Source organism: Lepidochelys kempii, chromosome 12, assembly GCF_965140265.1.
Source record: "Lepidochelys kempii isolate rLepKem1 chromosome 12, rLepKem1.hap2, whole genome shotgun sequence".
NCBI classification, from domain to species: domain Eukaryota; kingdom Metazoa; phylum Chordata; order Testudines; family Cheloniidae; genus Lepidochelys; species Lepidochelys kempii.
This window is the reverse complement of record NC_133267.1, coordinates 25,123,038-25,145,864: the sequence shown is the minus strand read 5'-3', so window position 1 is coordinate 25,145,864 and position 22,827 is coordinate 25,123,038. Positions and strand designations below refer to the sequence as shown.

The 22,827-nt window shown below is 43.0% G+C and overlaps 1 protein-coding gene across 2 annotated transcripts in view; it reads left to right on the top strand.

Annotated features, from left to right (window-relative positions):
- WTIP (WT1 interacting protein) overlaps positions 1-22,827 on the top strand; it is a 111,697-nt gene that overhangs the window by 34,921 nt on the left and 53,949 nt on the right. For both annotated transcript variants that reach the window (XM_073307919.1, XM_073307920.1), the window contains exon 2: positions 16,110-16,211. In XM_073307919.1, the coding sequence (XP_073164020.1) occupies positions 16,110-16,211 (102 nt within the window). The remainder of the gene's footprint in view (positions 1-16,109; positions 16,212-22,827) is intronic.

Here is a 22,827-nt window from a genome sequence, read left to right as displayed (position 1 = left end):
ATTCAGTTAAAGGACTGTTTTATTTCTCCAGGAAATCCCCTCTCCTCTAAAGTAGAGAGGCTTCGATGTTCGCCATGAAATCCCAAGTAGTTCATCACTGTTTCCCTCTCTGTGCCAAACAGTTCGCGACACATGTTCTTTAATAGGAGCAGCTTCGCACTTGTCAGAATGACCACAGGCTTCTTTGTAGAGGTTACAGGCCAAGTTTTGGCTGCAGGCACAACAGGTCACCTGGAAAAATGGGCACAGGCATGTTGCATTTGCAGGTCTTTCCTCTGCAACCCACTGGCCCATGTGTCTTTTGTGTCCCCCTCTGTACCTGATCCACATAGGAGATAAGTGTCTATAGCTTGAGTTGAAGACTCAGGTGCGCTTATGCAGACGTCTGTCAATGCAAATTTAACATGTGGGTGGCACAACAGACATGGACACATGTTTATGCAGACCTCTTTGTGCCTGGGGATGAAAATTTGCACCAGTCTCCCCTCAGCAGGCATGCTAATTTTCATGGGCATTAATGGGAGCTACTCAAACAAGCCAACAGGAGAATAAGCCCCTTGGGCTGTGCTAATGCAAGTCTGTCTGTCTGGGCTGGGAGGCTCCCTGAGAGCTGCAGTGTAGATGTACCCTTAGACTTTCCTAGCGGCATAGTGCAACTTTTAACCCTTCCAGTGGAGGTCATGGGTTTGATTCTCCTTTGCCTTGTAGCCTGTGCCATCTTTTTCACCTGGAGGAAGAGGCTGTAAAACAATTCTGATTTGCTAGCATTTTATACCCATTTTGTTCTCATTTTTCACGGGATAAATGATGACACCAGGTGCCAGGGAGTGGTGAATCAGGCCTCTCCCCCACAGCCACTCACCGCAAGCAAAATGAGGTGTGTCCTTTCCTACGGGGCTGAGCAATGCTACCTTTGCAACCCTCCCAGCTCCCAGGCACAGCTGACTCATGGGGCAAGCAACCAGGAACAAAAACTGAAGCCATCTCCCTTCGCAGCTGTACAGAGCACCAGGCTGTCCCCTAGTGAGACGTTTATCACAAATGCAAAACTGATAGAGAGAAACAACAAATACCGATTATCTATCTTAGATCTCAGCTCAACAACTGCAACAGTGTACACATGGGAATGTGGCCGAGTCTACAGAAGCTTCCTCCATGCTACGGAAGCTGGCTGTGTGTTTTTGTTGAGCTGGACCCATAGGAAGGAAATTATCCAGCATATAGAGCAATGTATTTTATTGTTTCTCTGGGGGAAAAGTAAAAAATTAGAATTTCCTGTTTACTTATTGCTAGTGCTATATTTGACTGAATATCCCATGGGTTTTCCTCTTGTTGGATCGGGGCAGGCTTTTCTGGTGGTCTGATCCTGCAGAAAGCTGTGACCCTCCATTTAGGGTGACCGGACAGCAAATGTGAAAAATCGGGACGGGGGTGGGAGGTAATAGGATCCTATATAAGAAAAAGACCCCAAAATCAGGACTGTCCTATAAAATCGGGACATCTGGTCACCCTACCTCCATTCCTACTGAAGTCAAATGAGACAGAAAGGTGCTCAGTACTTGCAGTATATGCTGGGCCACTCGCAGGATTGGGCCTTGCAAGGGCAGAGAAGAGTGTTCTCTGTCCAATAAAAAGCTCAGGGAAAATGGGGTGGGTTTAAGAGGAGTTATTTTAGAACGAAAATCCTTCTCGAGCTGTAGATGGCAAAACCAGTACTGAAAAACAACTCTGAAACTGTCCTTTATAAAGGGTGTCCTACAGGAGGGCATAAAGTTTCCTTTGTTCATCCTTACGGTATTTACAGGCCCTCCAGAGCACGTCTACACAGCAATAAAAGACCTGCAGCATGGCTGTGGCTGGCCCAGGTTAGCTGACTTGAGCTTGCAGGGCTTGGGCTCCGGGGCTAAAAATTGCAGTGTGAACTTTTGGGCTCTGAACCTCATGAGGGAAGAGGGTGAGTCTAGGCTCCAGCCTGAGCCTGAATGTCTACTCTGCAGTATTTAGCCACACAGTCCAAGCCCCATGAGCTCAAGTCAATTGGGCTCTGACACTCGGTGCCAGGGGTGGTTTATGCAGTGTAGACGTACCCTCAGAGATTCACTTTACTTGGAGCAGCCTAGTGGATTTCAGCTTATGTAAGGAGACATTTCTCAGTAGTGTATCAGCTTCCTTTGAGTGAGTATCTATCTATCTATCTATCCATCTATGTAGCTATATAATTTAACTTGGAAGGATTATATTTTTATCAGTAAATGTCGGCAAATGTCAATATTTTTTTTAACTGTACAGGCACAAAATGGCAAAACAAATTTCCATAAATAATAATAGAAATTTACAGATTGGCAAAATAAGAAAACTACTGCTTGAGAACTTCTGAGGGTTTTTATTTGAGGATATTTACTTTGTGTATTTGGATATGTGATATTGACAATATTTTAACAGTTATAAAGCTTTACCTTTTTGAATCTCAGCATCTCCTCTTATTAAATGATTTTGTGACCCTCCCATAATTTAAATTGTGAAAATTTAAAATGACACAAATGAAAAGATGCTTAAAACCCATAATTTTGCAGAACTGAACATTTAAATAGATAAAAATCCTAAAAAATTGATATAATTCATCAAAATTATAAAAAATAAAAGTTGAATTCTGCCAATCCTATATATAATCTATGTACATTTACACACATTTTTAACTATCTTATTTATATCCCTGTACATCTAAAACACACACAGTGGCTGTAGTGCTTGTGTAGTGTAGGTGTCAAAATTACACGTCAGCTGTAGAGGATGGAGCGACCTGTTTAATTTGTAACCAAACAGGGTTACGTAAGACATGCTTTTTTCAGACTGTCATGCTGGTTCTGGAAATAGACCATTATCTAAGAAAATAGAAAAGTGCACCTGGGAACTTTTAGACTAGACTCCCTGTTTAATCATGAACCCATTTTAAATATGTCAAGTAAGGCAGCTGTAATATGACCTTTTTCTGCCATATATTAAAATGATGACTCACAGTTGAAATGACAGACGAATGTAATGAAAAGAAAAAGGCTCTCCAGCTTAAAGAGTGTGCAACTGATATTCTCAGATCTCCGACTTGCCTGGTAGTTTGGGGCTGTACTGGTGGATTGTTAGTACTTTTGGTATCATTTTTGCTATCTCTGGTTTCACAGATGCCCAAATACGTGGTATATAAACTTCTCCAATTCCCCCCCCCCCCTTTTACCCCTGAAAGGTCTAGCTGGCTGTTTTCTGGAGATTTGCATATCATTTCCCAAAACACTGGGCAAAACAAGTATGCTAAATTAATTATTAATGATTAAATATTAATTATCATGCTCAAAGCACTTTATAAACATTACCTGGTTAATGCTAACAAAATCCCAATGGGGCAGGTATTGTGCTCCTCATTTTATACATGGGGAAACTGAGGCACGGGCCAGTTAAATTGTTTGCCCAAGACTATCATGGGAATCGTTGTCAGAAAGGGCATTGGAATTTTGGTGTTCCTAGCTTAGTTCTGTGCTGTGATCACTAGATGTGTATATTACAGGAATGTAATTGCAATAAACACAAAGGGCAACATTTTCAGCAGGCTTCTTAAATATGCCTCTATAAGGCAGGTTTTTCTGCCTGCAAAACAGATATGCAAATATTAAAAGGGCATGAAACCCTCACAAAGCCAGAAAATTCATAATTATTGCTTCTAATTTCATCTCCAGGTCTCACTGCTCTGCTTACTTATTGGCCAGTATAGTAAGCAGTCACATGCTGTTTTAAGGTGTCTGCAAAGCTACCAGAGACAGCAGCATAAACTAGAGACAGAAGGCCAGGTTTTAGCCTCATTTATGCCAGCATAAATGTAGACTGACTCCATGGTCCAGAGCAAGCAGTAGCCTTAACTCCGAGCTCAGATGATCTTCTCCACCTGTTGCTGCAGACAATCAAATGGGCTTGTGCATATTAAAGCCCTGGAATGTATTACCGTATTTTTCTTCATTAAAAACAAACATTTCCAAGCAAACTTGATTATACTTTCATGTCGCTACTACTGCAGTTGTAGTCTGAAGCTTTGGACAAATCCCTTCCATTGCCTAGTATGTGTAGCATGTGCAGTGAATTCTCATTTCTTTTGCTACTTTTTTCTTTCCTTTGGAGAGCACACAGCAAAGAACTACTGTCTCCATAAATCTGTGTGAATGCACAGCTGGGCCGACTGCCTGCCCCCAACCGCCCCAATCAGCTGAACTGCACACCTGCTTCATAGCCAGAAATGTGCAGAGGAGTCAGTCGTGCATATACAGTACTAGCGTTATACCCTCTGCTATTATGAGCTGGAGTGAGAGTGGCACTTTACTCTGTCTCCCTAGCCTGCTGACTGGCTTCCTTGCTTCCCTCAGTTTGGCTTGAGGCAGTCTCAGAAACCCAAAGTTTGGGCCCCAGGTGATGAGTGGGATAGGTGAGCCTTTAGGTTTTTAACGAGGCATGTTTCCATCTTATGTCCCCACCACAGTCCGCTCATTCCACTGGGCATCACCCCAGTACTCAGTGTAAGTGGATCTCAAAATTCCCTCTCTGTGGTAAGCACTGCAACACTGGGCCTGTTGGAATAGTGGAGAGACGTGAGGTTTCTCTCTGAAGCATCACTCTCCCACCTGTTATCCAGCATAGGTCATTATTGCTGCTGTGAGTGTTCTCTCGAAGGCTCCTCTCTTCACCCTCATGTTTGTGAATCACCAGTGGAGCTGCCCCCAACTCCTGCTGACTCACCTGCGAGAGACTGTGACCCAGCTCCAAACTCTGATCCCTCTGCAAGGCAACTCAAAGTGCTGCAGCTGAGGGACTGGGCGCCCAGAACAACTCTGTCTTCCAGTGCTTAGCGAAGGAAGGTCCTTGGCCACTGACGTTAAGTCTCAAGTGAGCATGAGTCACCCCGACATTGCCTGACACAGGGCCAAAAAGTAGAAAAATGAACGACTGTTTGTAAACCAATGGGTTGATGTCACAGTGCCGATCAGAACAAGAGGGCTGTGAATCGCATCCTGCGGAAGTGAAGCAGTATCAGCATCATGAGCATCAAAAGGCAGAATAAAGGAGAGTGGTGTGGATGCACCCAAGATGTATTCTTTCCCGACAGGTAATACAGAGTCAACTCAGTGCAGATAGTTAGTAATTTCATGGTTCACAGCAGTAATTTCAGGTACTATATGAAGCAATGAGCATTTACTGCACTAGCTTCAGGCTTTCATAGAAGATTAGGGTTGGAAGATATCTCAGGAGGTCATCTACTCCAACCCCCTACTCAAAGCAGGACCAACACCAACTAAATCATCCCAGCCTGGGCTTTGTCAAGCCGGGCCTTAAAAACCTGTAACGACGGAGATTCCACCTCCTCTCTAGGTAACCCGTTCCAATGCTTCACCACCCTTCTAGTGAAATAGTTTTTCCTAATAGCCAATCTAGACCTTCCCCACTGCAACTTGAGACCACTGCTCCTTGTTCTGTCATCTGCCACCACTGAGAACAGCCGAGCTCCATCCTCTTTGGAACCCCCCTTCAGGTAGTTGAAGGCTGCTATCAAGTCCCCCCTCACTCTTCACTTCTGCAGACTAAATAAGCCCTGTTCCCTCAACCTCTCCTTGTAAATCATGTGCCCCAGCCCCCTAATCATTTTCGTTGCCCTCTGCTGGACTCTCCCCAATTTGTCCACATCCTTTCTGTTGGGGGGGGGGGGCAAAACTGGACACAATACTCCAGATGTAGCCTCACCAGTGCCGAATAAAGGGGAATAATCACTTTCCTTGATCTGCTGGCAATGCTCCTACTAATGCAGCCCAATATGGCAACAAGGGCACCCTGCTGACTCACATCCAGCTTCTCATCCACTGTAATCCCCAGGACCTTTTCTGCAGAACTGCCGCTTAACCAGTCGGTCCCCAGCTTTTAGCAGTGCATGGGATTCTTCCATCCTAAGTGCAGGACTCTGCACTTGTCCTTGTTGAACCTCATCAGATGTCTTTTTGGCCCAATCCTCCAATTTGTCTATGTCACTCTGGACCCTATCCCTACCCTTCAGCATATCTACCTGTCCCTCAGCTTAGTGTCATCAGTTTAGTGTCTTTCACTTTCATTTGATTAGATGAATCTACTTTAAATGGCAGAAAAGCCTTCCAATTTCCAACAGCTGCTAATCAGAACTGATACGGTCTCCCATGACATCCTCCACTTGGCTGTGCTTGTAGTCCACTTGACTTGTAGCTAACATACCTCAATCCATCTGTCTAGATGTTCTTTGGGCTTATAACTGCTAAAACGTAGAGCCAGGGAAATGCAGTGTTGGACGTTCTACAGCAGTGCAGTTTCAGATTCCCCACCATCATCTTTACTGTATCTAGGTATGAAACCACTTACCCTGAAAATACTCCAACTGGTATAAAATATAGCCTCCCATCTACTTACCATAGCTGATGCCACGAACAAATGCTTCACCCTGGTGCTCTGCACTGACTCCCCAATGAATATAAAAGAGAGTCGAGGTTCTGTGGCCTGTTATCCAAAGTCCTTCATGGGACTGGCCTAGCATCTCCTTTGGTGGCCATGATCTCCCATGACAGCTATATCCTACTGGAACAATGAAATTATGAAATTATTAGCCAATAGACAGAGGCTCATGAGTGAGAGAATCAGAACTGTGATGGGAATTGGAGGTAGACTGTAGAATTCATTTCTGCAAGAGATAAAACTGAGCAAAACTCATCTCTCTAACTCCCCCAACCACACACACACACACACACACACACTAAAGTAATCAAGCTATTTCTATTATAAGACGCACAGATGCTATGGGGATGGAGTGCATTTAAGTTAGTAGATTGATAAAAATAGACAGATATCTGGAGGCTGTAGCCAGTTAGTGGCAATAGCTTTATCCTGTTTCCATGAGGAAGAGAACAAGGTTGGTAGCAACCCCGAGGAAGGTTTAATAATTAAAATAGCTTCATTTCCTGGCACGTGACCTGATTCTAATTTTGACTTCATTTAAACAGTAATTTTACTAGGTACCAATGTAGCCTGGACAACATTTCTTCTCTCAGTGTAGCCAGTTCCAGCACTCTGGCCTGTGTGAGCTGTTCTATTAGTCTGCACTGCCATGTTAAGTCGTTACTTTCTAAAGTATCACACAGAACTAGTTTCTGTTGTTTAAATAGAGCCAGACCACTGTCAGGCTTAGAAGCCTCAAGATTCCTGGCATGAACAGCCTATGATTTAAAACAGGGATTTAAAATGTTTACCTGCAAATGGTCTCCATTCTTTCCTGTATCACTGCGGGGAACTTCTGCATTCTCAGGTGTATTCACATTTGTGTTATCTGTTGACCTTCCCCCCTGTTGGAGAAGGCAGTATGATGTAGTCTTAGTAAGCAGGTTCCTGCATCATGCTTCTCTTATCTATGCCAAAGGAGCGCGCTCTGATTTTTGTGCAGTCATGTGTGGTTACTATGCAATTGCGTATCCTCCTGCTGGATCTGTTGTGAATTGGGCTTTTACTTATTTATATTGTATATTCAGGACTGGGAAAACTTATTAGAGCCTTAGTAACTGGAGGATTACAACCTATTGGCAAGAGATAGTTTTGATAGATGAAGGTGGCGGGAGCCCTGAGAATGAGAGTTCCAGAAGCTTGGCTTTCCTCCCCCACCATCCCCAGCCACTGGAGCCTGAGTAGGGAGTGGGTTTATATTTCCTCTCAGCCTCTGAGTGGCATGTGACTTGTACATTTGAAGATCCCTCCAATGTTATTTGCTAAAAGGGAAAGGAGTTTTTCTCTCCAGTCTGTTCAGAATCTCCTGGCTGCTGCAATCCAGGTTAGACTCTGGTTGTGGTACACAAGCATTTAATCCAACTCCCTACCTCACATGTCCTTCCTCTCTTCACTGGTTGGGCCGCTGAGCACATATTCCCTTCTCTGGCTTTTTACCCTCAGTCTTGTTCAGTTAACTGTCTCTAAATTGAATTAAGACATGTACTTGACCCACGCAGCTTCTCTCTCCATGTCCTTGTGTGTTTGAACCTCCTGCCCTTCTACAAACCCCTGACTCACCTCTGAGCTGATGTGCAGAAAGACAGTTCTCAACTAGTGTGAGAGAGAAATGGATCCTGCAATAACCCTATGTTATACATGTCCAATCCTTTTGCTCTCCCATTGCTTTGTGAATGGGACCATGTAGCCAAAGATTTATCTGTGCCATGTGTTATTTGTTAATGCTAACTTTACCCTAATGTATAATGACAGGGCGTGGGCATTTCTTACTGTACACTGTATGTAGCATTTATCCCAGTGAGAGATGATGTGGGGGGAAAGAAAGCTGCGGTTCGTCTCTGATTCATGGCACACTGTCAAATTAAAGAAAAGAGAAAGAGGGCCAGATTTCCGTCCAACTCACACATGCTGCTCCCATTGAAGTCAGCAGGACAAATTCTGCTCCCTTTCTGAGACTCACGTTACTCTACTGACTGCCGTAGCGCTGTGCCGTTTGAGTGAGGGCAGAATTTGACCCAAGGAGAGTTCCATGCATGTAATTGAGGACGGAGGTGGACCTAAAGTGTATTTACTCACCTGCTAACTGGATCACAGAAAACATGGTACCAAATTCTGGCCATTGGTTTCTCTATCATTAGGGGACCTGGGGAAATATGTAGATCTCCAGCCAACAATTTGATGGTCCAGAGAGCACTGTGAACACCTGTCAAGAGTAGATATGGGCCCAGAAAATGCTGTTCACCAAGTCCAGGGGTGTTTTTATTACAGGCTCCAGACTGGAACTATCTCTGGTCAAAGTGCATGCTGGGGAATTCTCCAGTTCACACTGGGTCTGTCAGACTGTGATTGATACCTTTGCTCATTACATAGTGCTGTCTTCTTACTGTTTCAGTTTGGAGCAAAGTCACTGAATATATCTGAAAACATTGTCCGGGTTGATAAATTCTTAAATCAGCAACTGTCTCTCTGTGTATTAGACTGAAAACGTGTCACTGTTCTGATCTTCCAAAAAAGCAGTCACTGAGCATTATTCTTCAGCTTTGGAAAGACTTGTCCCAGTCACATTCAGATCATTGCTTTCTCAGTAAGGCAGCTTTGAGAAAGTATGTGCAATTCATCATCAGGAGGAACTGGATTAGTTTCATACTATCTGGGGAGCTGTGGGGAGTTTGCTTAGCTAATTTCAATCAAAAGTCTCAGTTTCCAGCATTAATTGTTTGTGCTCTTTTGCCGAGGTCCATTGTGCATATGTGCTTGGTTATTCTCTACTTTGATTTTTTCCTTATCTTCAAGCAAATGTTAAAGTGTATGAAGTATGAGCTCAAGGATATGCCCTAATAGAGAGCAGCTATCCCATACTCACGCCCACAGAACCTTTATATTAATGCCAGTAATGCCTCTACACACAGCACCATGTAATATCTCTCCAGCTAAAGAGTGATACCAAGCATCTATCAGACTCTGATCTCCTTGTGTCTGTATTATCTACATATGAAAATGCAGTCGATTCCATGTTAATGGGCTGTGAGGTCACACTGACTGCATTCTTTCACTGCTGAAGGCTGAGCTGGCTACTCCAGAGGAGAATTAATGGCCCCAATCCGCAGATGTGTTGGGGCTGCTTTGCACCACGCTGGCAGTGCGAAGCAACCCTACACCCTGATCTGGATACTGGAGGATTCTCCCTGCATGAGGGGATACTTGGATAGGGTAGAGTCATTGTGGCAGTGCCTATCTCATCCCTGCTTTCTGCAGCCAGGACATCCCTGTGATCTCCTAAAGAGGCTGTGGGTAGCTGGCATAAATTAGCACAATCCATAAAGTGCTCTAATTTACAATGAGCCTGGTATCAGGATAGAGCACAAAGGACACCTTTGCCCATTCAGTTCCACTCCATCCTGAGCAGCTCTGAACATTCTCAGCTGTAGGTCTGGAATAATCACACTGATGGAAAAGGAGGGACAAGAAAAGCACATGAGTTGTACAAAGGTTGGAAACAGTAGATTCAAACAGTGACACACAATAAAATTCCAGAATGTGATATGCCTGCTCCATAATAGCACATTCTTCATAGGAAATTCAACAGGCATTTAGAAATAAAGCTGAAACAAAATGCAGTGTTGCTATTAAGTATGGCCTCTTACCAAACTAATAACACACAGCCTGGGTTGCGATTGGTGGAAAACTGATCATAAATAACCTACACATTAGTGATTTTTCCAGGGCATTATGAGCTCACACCACAGCTGCATATATATTTTTCAAAATATATAAATGGAATTATACATGAAATCTTATTAGAATGCCAGTCATCTCTGTGGTCATTCATTCCTGCAATAAATGACCAATCTTTTAGAGAAAGTGAACTAAAAAACTGACAGCTGCTCATAATGAATCATATGATGGGGAGAGCTGTGTAAATAAACCATTCACAATCAAAAAATTCACTTGCTTCTGATGGTGAGGGTGACCAGATGTCCCGTTTTTAAAGGGACAGTCCTGTATTTAAGCCCTCCTGCTGTTGTCCCAACTTTTTCTTAAAAACGGAAGATACGGGACAATTTGCCCATCTCCCCACCATCACTACTGGCGGATCCTGCTGCTGGCCAGATCCCGGCACGCCAGCCACCCGCCCACCAGCAGTGATTGGGATGGGGGGGTCCAGTGGCCGACGATGGGAATGGGTGTGTAAGGCTGGTGGTGGGGCGAAGATGCAGCGTGCGGGGCCAACCGCTCCCCCTGCTGGTCCATCAGCACTATCTTAGCTGCATGCAGACTCTCGGCCAGTAGGGCCCTGTCCCGTTTCTGGCCATCTCTGGCTGTGAGCTGCAGTGGCTGGTGAGTGCAGGAAGGCACCAGGCAGCGGCCAGTTATGTGTTGCTTCTGCAGCCCACCCATCAACCCGTTATGTGCTCCCCCTCTCACTGTCCTCTCCCTGCTTTGCCCCTCCAGCCCTGCTGCTCCACCAGATCCCCCCGGGCAGGGTGCATCCCACTCCCAGTCCTGCACGGAGAACCAGACACTAGTCAGAGCACTGAGCTCACCAGCAGCCTGGCTGGCAGGCTCTTTCCTTCCCCCACTGCCTCTGGCTGGGCTGGTGCCCCAGGAAAGCCCAAGACCCTCCGGCCTGGGGTGCTGGCCAGGAGGTGCTGAGACAAGCATGTGCCAAAGCTCCGCAGAGCATTGGCATGGGGAAGACTCCACCCCTCAGCTAAGCTCTGGAGTGGCAGGGGAAGGGGGGAACACCGGGGGGGGGGGAATTTCCAGCCTGTTCATGTCCCAAACCTGCAGGCTCAACAGCTTAGCACCCTCTTCAGCCCCCAGCCCTGGGTCCTGCCCTGAGCGAGCACGGGACTGCTCCATCCCCTAGGCGCCCTCCCCTGCTGAGTCACCTCTCTGGCTGGAAAAACAAGGAGGAGTCCTTGTGGCACCTTACAGACCACCTCTCTGGCTGGGTTCGCTGAAGCCCCTGCAGTCAGGTTCCAGGAGAGGTGTGTCTGTCCCGGAGGCCCAGCAAGGCATGGAGGGCAGAGAGTGCTGGGCAGGGAAGGTCAGGTCGGTTGGTCGGTCGGTCAGTCACCCCTGCTGTGTGAGAGAGGTGTACGGGAGTGTGTGTGTGTCACTCTCCCTGTGTGTGTGGGGGCGAGGGAATAGGGGTATGTGTGTCACCCCTCACTCTGTGAACCCTAAAGCCTTAAAGATAAGAAAGTAAATAAAAATAATCCAACGACGCAGTGTTTCTTTTTAACAGAGGCTCAGTCAACTTGATGTCCATTTGAACGTTTGTACTGCAAAGTTCTGACTGATTGTTATTGAACTCGCTTGAATACAAGTAATTTTACCGGGTGTCCTGTATTCAGCATAGGGAAATATGGTCACCCTACTGATGGTCCAGTGGGTTAACAGATTAAAAAAAAGGAGGTGATCGCTTTTATATGCCATGATGGTTCTTGACTGTAGTAGGTCTGGCATTTAATGACATTTGTGAATGAGATCGCAAAGAGAGACATTTCAGGAAAATGTAGACTATTGATTTCTGCCATCCTTGATGTACAAATCAGCAGGAAAAGGGTGAAGGTGTGTCTGTATACATGAATATTCCACCTCCTAGTTGAGATGTCAGTGGCAGTCAGTCACAAGTGCACTAATGTTATGAAAGGGCGGACAGAATGGGTGAAGATGGCTGGTGGTAGTGACAGGAACTCTGAAAGGGTTGTTCTTATCTGGGTCTCTTACCCCAAATAAAATGAAAGGTTGACCAGGGCCTTAAGCTAAAAGAACAGACTGTGTTTCAAAAGTGAATGTGTGACTATTGTATTGTATGTCCAACCCTTCCTGCCCCAGGGTGCCTCTAGGGTGTTGTAAGGACATAAGAGACCAGGCTGATTCTAGAGTTTCCAGTAAGTTACAGGGAAGATAGAGGGGTTCACTGGTTACTCTCACTGCTCTGACAGTGGCTTTGTCATGTGTGGGGTCTGTTGCAACATTAGTTGAGTGAAGTGGCTGCACTTTTGGATCAGAATGTTACAGAGGGATCAATAACTTTCACCAGCAAATGAATCATTAACTTATAGTAAATAATAGTCCTCTTACCTTTTGTAATCATTGGTAAAAAAAAAAAAGAGGTAATAGTTGAGCTCCTGCAGGTAGTCAACCTACTACAGTAAAGTTCTCATTTATTATATTAAATCTGATTTCATACTTAGCCCCAGAATCAACATTTTCTTACAATTTTGTTTACAGGGCAGTTGGATAGATCTCTCTGGAGGAGTTTTGGTATCACAGGGTTAATTTAGGGCATTGAGATTCAATGGTATTAAAAGGAAATTGTCAGGTACTTCAGCACCAAAAACTTTAAAGGTTTCATAAAATCCAATATTAATAGAAACAGCTTCATTATTATTTTATTTAAATGAAGACAGTGTTTTGCTTAGGTTTAAATATTCCCCTGCTAGCGCATGGGAATCAGACAACAAAGGTGAAACTGACTAGTCTATTTTCATGATCTGAGATAGGTGAAGTCAGTTAAGAGTATAAATGTTGAAAACTGCATGCAATTTGTAAAACTCTTTTTATTTAAATATAATAATTTGTAACACAAAGGAGTTTTTTCAAAATATACTTTTTTAACCCATTATCCCTGTACGTTAGTCAAAATACACAACCATAGGGAGAGACAGCAACATTAGTGCTATACCAAAACTGGTAATTTCTACTCCAGAAAGAGGAGGAGGGGGGAGGAGAAATCTCTTTGGAGGTATATGGGGAGGCCAGAAAAATTGGTTTCAGAGTAGCAGCCGTGTTAGTCTGTATTCGCAAAAAGAAAAGGAGGACTTGTGGCACCTTAGAGACTAACCAATTTATTTGAGCGTAAGCTTTCATGGCTACAGCTCGCTTCATCGGATGCATTCAGTGGAAAATACAGTGGGGAGATTGATATACACAGAGAACATGAAACAATGGGTGTTACCATACACACTGTAAGGAGTGATATAAGTGATGCATCTGATGAAGTGAGCTGTAGCTCACGAAAGCTTATGCTCTAATAAATTGGTTAGTCTCTAAGGTACCACAAGTACTCCTTTTCTTCTTACTGTAAGGAGAATGATCACTTAAGGTGAGCTATTACCAGCGGGGGCGGGGGGGAGAAGACGGAGATGGAGACGACATCCTTTTGTAGTGATGATCAAGGTGGGCCATTTCCAGCAGTTGACAAGAACGTCTGAGGAACTGGGGGGGGTAGGGGGGGTAGGGGGGCGGAATAAACAAGGGGAAATGCATCCGATGAAGCTGTAGCTCACGAAAGCTCATGCTCAAATAAATTTGTTAGTCTCTAAGGTGCCACAAGTACTCCTTTTCTTTTTAAGGGGAAATAGGTTTACTTTGTGTAATGACAAAGACTCCTAGTCTCTATTCAAGCCTAAGTTAATTGTAATTTGTATTACAATTAACAATTGTAATTGTTAATTGTATCCAGTTTGCAAATTAATTCCAATTCAGCAGTCTCTCGTTGGAGTCTTTTTGAAGTTTTTTTGTTGAAGAATTGCAACTTTTAGGTCTGTAATCGAGTGACCAAAGAGATTGAAGTGTTCTCCGACTGGTTTTTGAATGTTATAATTCTTGACGTCTGATTTGTGTCCATTTATTCTTTTACGTAGAGACTGTCCAGTTTGACCAATGTACATGGCAGAGGGGCATTGCTGGCACATGATGGCATATATCACATTGGTAGATGTGCAGGTGAACGAGCCTCTGATAGTGTGGCTGATGTGATTAGGCACTTCATCTGGGTTCTAGCCCATGAAAGCTTATGCCCAAATAAATCTGTTAGTCTTTAAGGTGCCACTGGAATCCTTGTTGTTTTAATAAGATTTAAAGTTACCATATGTATAAATGTTTGCAGGATCGGGGCCTTAACCAGCATACAAGTAGCTTAATTACAGAAGATAATTGAAGCAAAAGTGTATTTTATGTTCTTCTAAAGTAATTTCAAAATCACATTGACTTTATTAATTTACACTACACAATTAAAGAGACAAGGTGGGTGAGGTAATATATTTTATTGGGCCAACTTCTGCTGGTGAGAGAGACAAGCTTTCGAGCTACATAGAGCTCTTCCTCAGCATCAAAAGCTTGTCTCTCTCACCAACAAAAGTTAGTCCAATAAATGATATTACCGCACTCATCTTGTCTCTGTAATATCTTGGGACCAACACGGATACAGCTGCACTGCATACTGCACAGTTAAATCAGGCAAGTCATGGACCAATGGACATATCAGGAAAACAAAAAATAATCTGTATGAAACGAGGTAATTTTGTACCAGTGTTTTATGTATTAAATTCCTTATTAAAGACACAGAGACAAATTAATCTCTGGTGTAAATGGCCACAAATCCATTAAAATCAAGCATGTCAGGGATTAATTCAATGTTGCTTCAAGAGTTTTAGGAGACACATTTGACCTACCTTAAAATAGTTACAATCTCATCAAGAAAAGTATCTGAACAATGGAAATTTGCCAGTTCTATATAATCAGCCACCTATCACTCCCTTACCATGAAAAAACTAACCACAATCTTTGTAGCACCTACCCAAATCACAAATCTTTCTCTGAACTCTGCAGCAGCAGTAGCTAACTGGCATTGCCACAGCTATGCTGGGATCTTCAACTGTTCTCTTGTACAAAACTGATACGAATTGCCATTGATTTCAATAGGAGCAGGAGCAGATCTTTAGGGTAGAATCCGGACACCACTGAAGTCAATGGCAGAACTCCCTGCCAGGTCTGCACCATTAGGGTCTGTCTTCAGTGGAGCCTGGAGGTGTAATTCCAGCTTTGGTAGACATACGGGTGCTAGTTCTGAATAGAAGTATAGCTCCTGCAATATGCACTAAGTAGCCCGAGTAGAATCCGATCTGAAAACCCAGATTCCAGGGGGTAAATGTCTTGCCTTTTGTTTTGTAAAATTCCCAGTGTGTAGGGGCTAAGTATTACTAACAACAGAAAGTTAAAAAATGTTACATATGACTGACAGGGTCATTTCACTGAGCTCCTTATGGACTTCAGTTCACTATTGATATGGTGATTACTTTATTGGAGAGAACAAAATAAATGCTTTTTTTTCTATGACACTGTTTGACCATATTGTTTGTTTTACTGGTAATGCTGAATGTAACATGCTGTGCTGAGATCACTTACCTTGTATAAAAGACCGCTGCTGTTTTTCTTTGGAAGTCCGAATTCTTTCCAGCGGGCATTCAGATTTCCTGTCCCTTCTCTACCTGTCTCCGGGGGATTTCTGTGCTTTTTGGCCAGCCTAGCTCTTCATACTTTGTTTCACCAGCCACGCTAGGATTTTCTGCCTTTTATTTTTGATTGGTTTTAACGTAGTCATTTCACTCAAGATGCCTGCCACCAATTCTGGTGTCTGGATTCTATCAGGATCATTAGTTCATGGTTTTCGGGCTTGATGAGGGTACAATAAGTGTTTACAAATCAATAGCCATCAGCTGCTTTTTAGAACTGCTGAGGATTCTGATGTTAAGTCTCTTTCTTCTTCCTAGGTATTTGTATAAAGTGTGGAAAGGGCGTCTATGGAGCGAGCCAGGCTTGCCAAGCAATGGGTAACCTCTACCACACCAACTGCTTCACATGCTGCTCTTGTGGTAAGTCAGATCTATGGTGTCTAGTGGCTTCCTTCCAATGTATGTATTCGTTTAACATCTAACATACAGCCTAAGGCCCGATCTTGCAGTCCTTACTGAGGCAAAATTCCCACTCGCATCACCAGCTTCAAGGCTGGTGATTAATGACACTGAGCATGCTCCATCTCTAAGCATCCAGCTGCACTTTCTTAAGCAAGAGGACATAAATCTAATACTTCATTGACATTAAGTGTTACATTTTCAAAGGGGCTTTGGCCTGGCCTCTGTGGTACTTGGTGTACATAACTCCCTTTTTGTGGAGCTTTATGTGCATTATAATTTTTGCACACAAACAATAGAATTGATACAGGCAAAATTCATTTTATGCACATACAAATGTTTGTGCATTCAAGCATGTACATGCACACATAATAATGCACAAAAATTGCATGTGCATGTTTGAATGTGCAGAAATGGAGACCGCATGTTGAAAATTCAGCTCTAAAACTGCTACAGCATTTGGTGGCAGTTGTTCTTTAATTCTTTCCTCCAAAACTTTCCATGCCCCTTCCAATAGCTTGTAGGATTTCTTTGAATCTGCAGGCATGTCAAAGGAATGGTGTCCACACACTGTATGTGATTTTTAGCAAAAAAGCATGGCTTTGCTACTGAGAAACTCGTCTGTTTTCAATTCATGGTGACTCACATTGATGTATTTTAACAAGACAGATATTCTCCCTGGTCTGAAGACCTCATAAATGTTAGAAAATGGAGCCAAAGCTCTTAGAAGTGGGTGCCTAAAGTTAGGCAATGACATCCATATTTAGGCACCTCAGTGGCCTGTGTTTAAGAAGTGCTAAGCACACACAAATTCCCATTGATTTCAATAGGAGCTGCCAGTCATCAACTCTGAAAAATCAGTTCATTTTTACTGAAGTGCCTCAATATGGATTTACATTTGTAATTTATGAATGTTAGCCTTGCTGTAAAAGATCTTGTTGCGATACATATACACAGACAGAAGGCTGAGCATCAGTGGAATATGCAGCACATAAATTGTTTTTAAAAGGGATTAATTAAGGATTAGAAAAAGAGTAAAAGATCATTGGCATAGAACCAAACAACTTTCTAGTGAAAAGACCATTGTAAAGTTCACTTATGAAAGGAGAGTTGAAGGTTTGGCATTTTTTCTCTCTTTCAGGCTTTGTACAGATAGATAAATATCTGTTTTTAAAAATGAACATAGAATTTAAGGAACCTTATAAACCACTTTGGACCATGATCAGGTTCTAAAATAAACTTGCCTAAAATTTAAGAGTAATTTGCTCTCCAAATATGCCACTGACTGAGCGGCAATTTTGCTGGCTCCCAAAGTGAATGAAGTACTTTAGGCAACCTGCTAAGCAGAGGATGACAAAATACAATATCAGATAATATCTATCCAGTCATCACCAAAATTAAATTTAACCTAATTACGTGGAGCAAATTACAGCTCCCTCCACATGGCAGAACACAAATGATAAAAAGAAGTCAGGACATATGTTGACTGTCATAAAGATTTCTATGTAAGTCATTCTGTTTTTCAACAGAATGTTTAGAGGCAGGGGAAGGTATTTTATTAACAAAATATAATTCTCGGTTAGTTGTTAAAATGCAGCAGTAAACTTTCAGATTGACCTCCCAGTATGTATGTGGCCGATGTACATCTAGCTGAATGCAACGTAGGACTTGACCTCGCATAACCTCAAATAGTGCTAGCGGAATTCCGTGATTCACATTATGGCATATGAGTCACTGCATATTACACTGGGTAACAGTGCACCATGTTGTCCTGTGAGCTGATCATTACGGTATTCTTATGCTAGAATGCCCAAACCCTGATCAGAAAGAAAGAACACTTTTTAATTTCTTTTTGTCTACCAGCTTGATTTCTGCAAGATTCACGTTAAAACAAAGTTTGTCATGGATCCTTTGTTCTTTCTAACATAGTGCATTTGGATGGTAGCTGTGTTATTGATATTGCAACACAGGTCTAATTGCAGGTGAAACATGTTTAATCAAAGCATACATTCAGTTACTTACAGAGATGAGCCAAAAATTGAACCATTTCTCTGGACCTCACTTCCCTGAGCTTTGGAAGATTTCTAAATAGGACCAAACCCAACCCAACTTGACAAGATTTTTACCTAAACAAAACCACTCATCAGCTTCATTCTTTATTTAGGGTAATGTGATTCTAGGAATTGCTTTAAAAAACAACTCCTCAACTCCCCTCAAACATTAGGCAAACCAGTACTGGAAGGAGGGCTAGTGGATCCAGACCTAAGGAACAAGGAATGGAGGCCATACAGGACTGTCTTCTGGAAAGCAGTGACTCTAAAAAGGATTTAGGGGGCTTAGTGGACAAACAACTGAATGTGAGCTACGCATGCAATACTGTAGCAAAAAGGGCTAACGTGATCCTTGGATGTATAAGCAGGGAAGTAGTGAGTAGGAGTGGGGAGGTGATTCTTCCTCTCTGTGTGGCATTGGTGAGCCCAATACTGGAATAGTGTGTCCAATTCTGCCATCCATGTTTTTAAAAGAATGTTGGAAGACTGGAAAGGGTGGAGAAAAGAGCCACAAAAATTATTTGAGGGCTGGAGAAAATACCTTACAGTGAGAGAGCTCAGTGTGTTTAGCTTATCACAAAGAAGACTGAGTGCTGACTTCGTATCTGTGTATAAGAACCTTCACAGGGAGAAAATACTGGGTAGTAAACATTGCTTTAATCTAACCGAGATTAGTGGCAAAACAAGAACCAATGGCTGGAAGCTGCAGAATTCAAATTAGAAATTAGGCACACATTTTTAATAGCAAGGGTGATTAACCATTAGAGGAAACTACCAAGGAAAGTGGTATATTCTCCATTAAGACTGAATGCATTTCTGGAAGATCTGTTTTAGCCAACACAAGTTATGGGGGTTTAATACAGACATAAGTGGGTGAAATTTTATAGCCTACGATATACAATATGTGAGACTAGATGATCTAATGGCCCTTTCTGGCTTTAAATTCTGTGACTCAATGAAGAGATACGATCAGGCATAGATACAGTTCTGGTAATTTGGCCTAATAAGGGCAGCAGTAAATGCTGTGCAGAAGGAAGATACTGCTACTCCTTTGGAACATTAATTTTCTTTCCGAAATTCCAAGATCTGTGCTTTCCACTTACACAGATCTTAGAAATCTCAGATAAGCAAGGGTCATCTTTCCTCTTCCTTCTTTGAAAACAATAAGACATGGTCCAAACTTTCCTCTAGGAGATACCAGTCCTGTTTTTCACTAAATGGTCTAGACAGTGTAAGGTAGTTAGTTAATGGGGAGAAATATGCCCTAGACCTGGAGACCTCACAAAGCACATTTAATTAAGATAAACGCCCAATATTTAACTATTCAAAGATTTAAAAATTAGATTTCAAACCTTAGGGAAATGTGGCTTGGAGACTACTTACAGAGTTTGAAAGGGTGATAATGAGCCTCCATGCTTGATGTGGAAAACCAATGTAATTATCTGGATAAATGGGAAAAGACTCTAGATGAAGAAATTCCCCTTGAGTAACGAACGGCACCTGAGTTGGCATCGAACAACTTCCACTTCCACATGTGAATTTTTTGTTTCAATGGTAACCGAAACATTATTGGTTAAAGAAAATCTACAAGGAACATCAGGAGATTGCTAGAAGGACCGTTTCCTGAAAGATACCTTCAATTCATAATTAGCAGGAAAGCTCAAAAGTACAAAAATATTGGTGAAGGATTCCTAACCTCAGATGGGCTAGCACAGAATTATTAGGTTTTAGGGCCAGATTTTAGCAAGCTCAGCACCCAGTGTGTATTGATTTCTTTTGAAAATATGGTCCCATTAGGTTAGCCGTGCTCTAGAAATATATAAGATAGATGCAAATATTAGTAAATGGACAAACATGGAATTACTTTGTGATTAGGGCTCCATGTCTGTCATGGAGGTCATGTAAGTCACGGATTCCATGACTTCTTCAGGGGCCAGTGTGGTTGCCCAGGGCCGCCCAAGCAGCAGTCCCCGGCAGGCAGTCTGGAGCAGCTGCAGCCCCGGGCAGTGGTCCCCATCTGGCGGGCCAGAGCAACCGTGGTCCCCAGCAACTGGAGCCGCTGGCCCCAGGCACCCCCCCCCCCGAGTAGCCACCACCCCCACATGCTCTCCAGCAGCAGCAGCTCCCCACACACACACCCAGGACCCCCCTCGCCCCCCATTTAAACATAGGCATTTTTACTATAAGTCATGGACAGGTCATGGGCCATGAATTTTTGTTTATTGCCCGTGACCTATCCATGCCTCTTACTAAAAATACCCGTGACTAAATCGTTGCCTTACTCATGATACCCTTGGACTTCCTGTTAAAAAAACACAGAAAATTGTAATTCTTCGATACACCACAGTGTTAGCCCATTTCTAGTAGTCTTGGAGGAAGCCCCTGATCATGTCTTGATTCAGAAGGCCTGGGACATCCTCATAATAAAAAAATCTTGCAGATCTGAGCACAGAGAGAGGATGATAAAGCAAAAATGCCAGAGACCTGGGAAGTAGAGACCTTTTAATGTAAAATAATGACCTATGTCTGCCTCTCTGTTAGTAATACTTGGAATAAGTGAACTTATTGAATGTTAAACCCTAGCTCCTGTGATCTGTGGCAGTTGAGGACGTCTAGCATCTGAGCCTCAGGCTCCTTTGGACAGTTTTTACCTATATGTGGCATTGCTCCATTTTTGAATGGGGCAGACCCTCAGCTCCTTTCATAATAGGACATGCCTCTGAGAGATGCTCAGTTTTCTATACGTCAGGTAACCCCCTTCTGGTAAGGTGAAAACCAGAGCTCTCTGGTTTCAATGGGGTGTGACTGCACAATGTAACCCTTCCTACAGAATCACTCAGAGAAAACTATTTCAGCTTGTAAAGATTTTTTTTTTTAAATGCTGGGCCAAAAATCTTCTCTCAGCTATTACAGTGCTGAAACCGTATTTTGGCCTTGATTCAGTAAAACACGTAAGCATGTGCATAAGTGCTTTAGGTTACTCATGTGTTTAAGTGCTTTGCTGAATCAAGTAGGCTTGGAAGGATTAGATTTTTATTGGTAAATGTCAGGAAACTTTGGTTTCACAGTGCATACACAAACCGTCCTCCCGCCCACACCCTACCCCCACCCCTCTCTCTCTCTAGATAGATAGAAAAACTGAAAATTTAAATTGAGACAAATCTAAAAAAAAGCTTAAAAATAAACATTGATATCTGTCAAAAAAAATTTTTTTAAAAATCAGCTTCTGCCAAGCCTATCCTCAAGTAGCAGAGATGAGAATTTACCCGGCAGCATACACTGTTCTCTCTCTTTAGAATTAAGCATTCGTATGGCCAGGAGCACTTGCAGAACACAAGAGAATAGTTTATCCCTGAAATGTTCAACATCTAATCCCAAGTGGTGGTATTTCAGAACATGGGAGCCCTCTTGAAAGTGTAGTGTCCTTGCAGTGATGTACTCTTAAGTGTGGGTGATGGGATACAGCTATTTATGGATTGTCTTTGCGAGTGATACATGTTGCAGAAAGTAACAATGCCTTTAGTTACTGTTCCGAGTCACCAGGTTTCAGCAGACAAGGCACTCAAACCTTTATGTAAGCAGTATCACACTAAAATGTTAAGCTATTTTAGTGATGTTTTAGTCCAATATTAATGGAAATGCTCCTGTTGTAAGAGCTATAGGAAAAGAATCTTTATAGTGAAGGATATCAATTTTATATTTATATTAGTTTCAGATGATGATGGTAAATTTGCAGAAAATGAGCTACAAGGAACTAAGTTTAAATTCCATACATTTCACCAATGACACTTTCTCCTCATTCACATAAAGGCAAATGTTTGAACATTCCTTTTGCCTTTAATCCCCTCACCTTCTTATCTACGCACTTGCTATCCATGGCTCCACGAAGTCACAGGACCTCCTTTTCAACCTCCTCCTAGCCCTGGCCAAAATGGCCATCTACAAGACCAGGGAGAGGAGGTTGGCAGAGGGGATCTCCTGTGACACTGGGGCCTATTTCCTATCCTCCGTCCACTCACGCATCTAGGCGGAGTTCCTGTGGGCGCTGTCCAGGGTTCTCAGTTTGGTGTCCTCATCAGGTTCCCTTCGTTTAGCCCTCTGACCTCACCCTTGTCCCTGTTCTATCTTTGTCCCCCGTACTCACTTAGAATCCCGGACCTGTGGATACTCCCCTTAGGCTGGGGGGAGGTCCTTGAGTAGTGGGCGGGCTCTCCCCACCCACTTCCTGGATCCCAATAGGATCTCTCCTTCAATGGGTGATTTTAAAAGGCCCAGGAAATCATAGCAAGATAAATCAGAAGCCTACAGCAAATTGTACAATCCTAAAGGTGTGCAGTGCGTTTCTTTCCTAGCTGTTGTTGATCAGACTGGAGCACTCACTTGGGTTTTTATACAGAAGTTGAATATAAAAGTGACAACGTGCAAGATCTCACAATTCCAGCTGATAACTGACAGCCCTGGCTGTTTCCAGCGTTTTGAAAGCTCATTGCTGGAACCAAGTATAAACGCACAAGGGTGTATTGTGA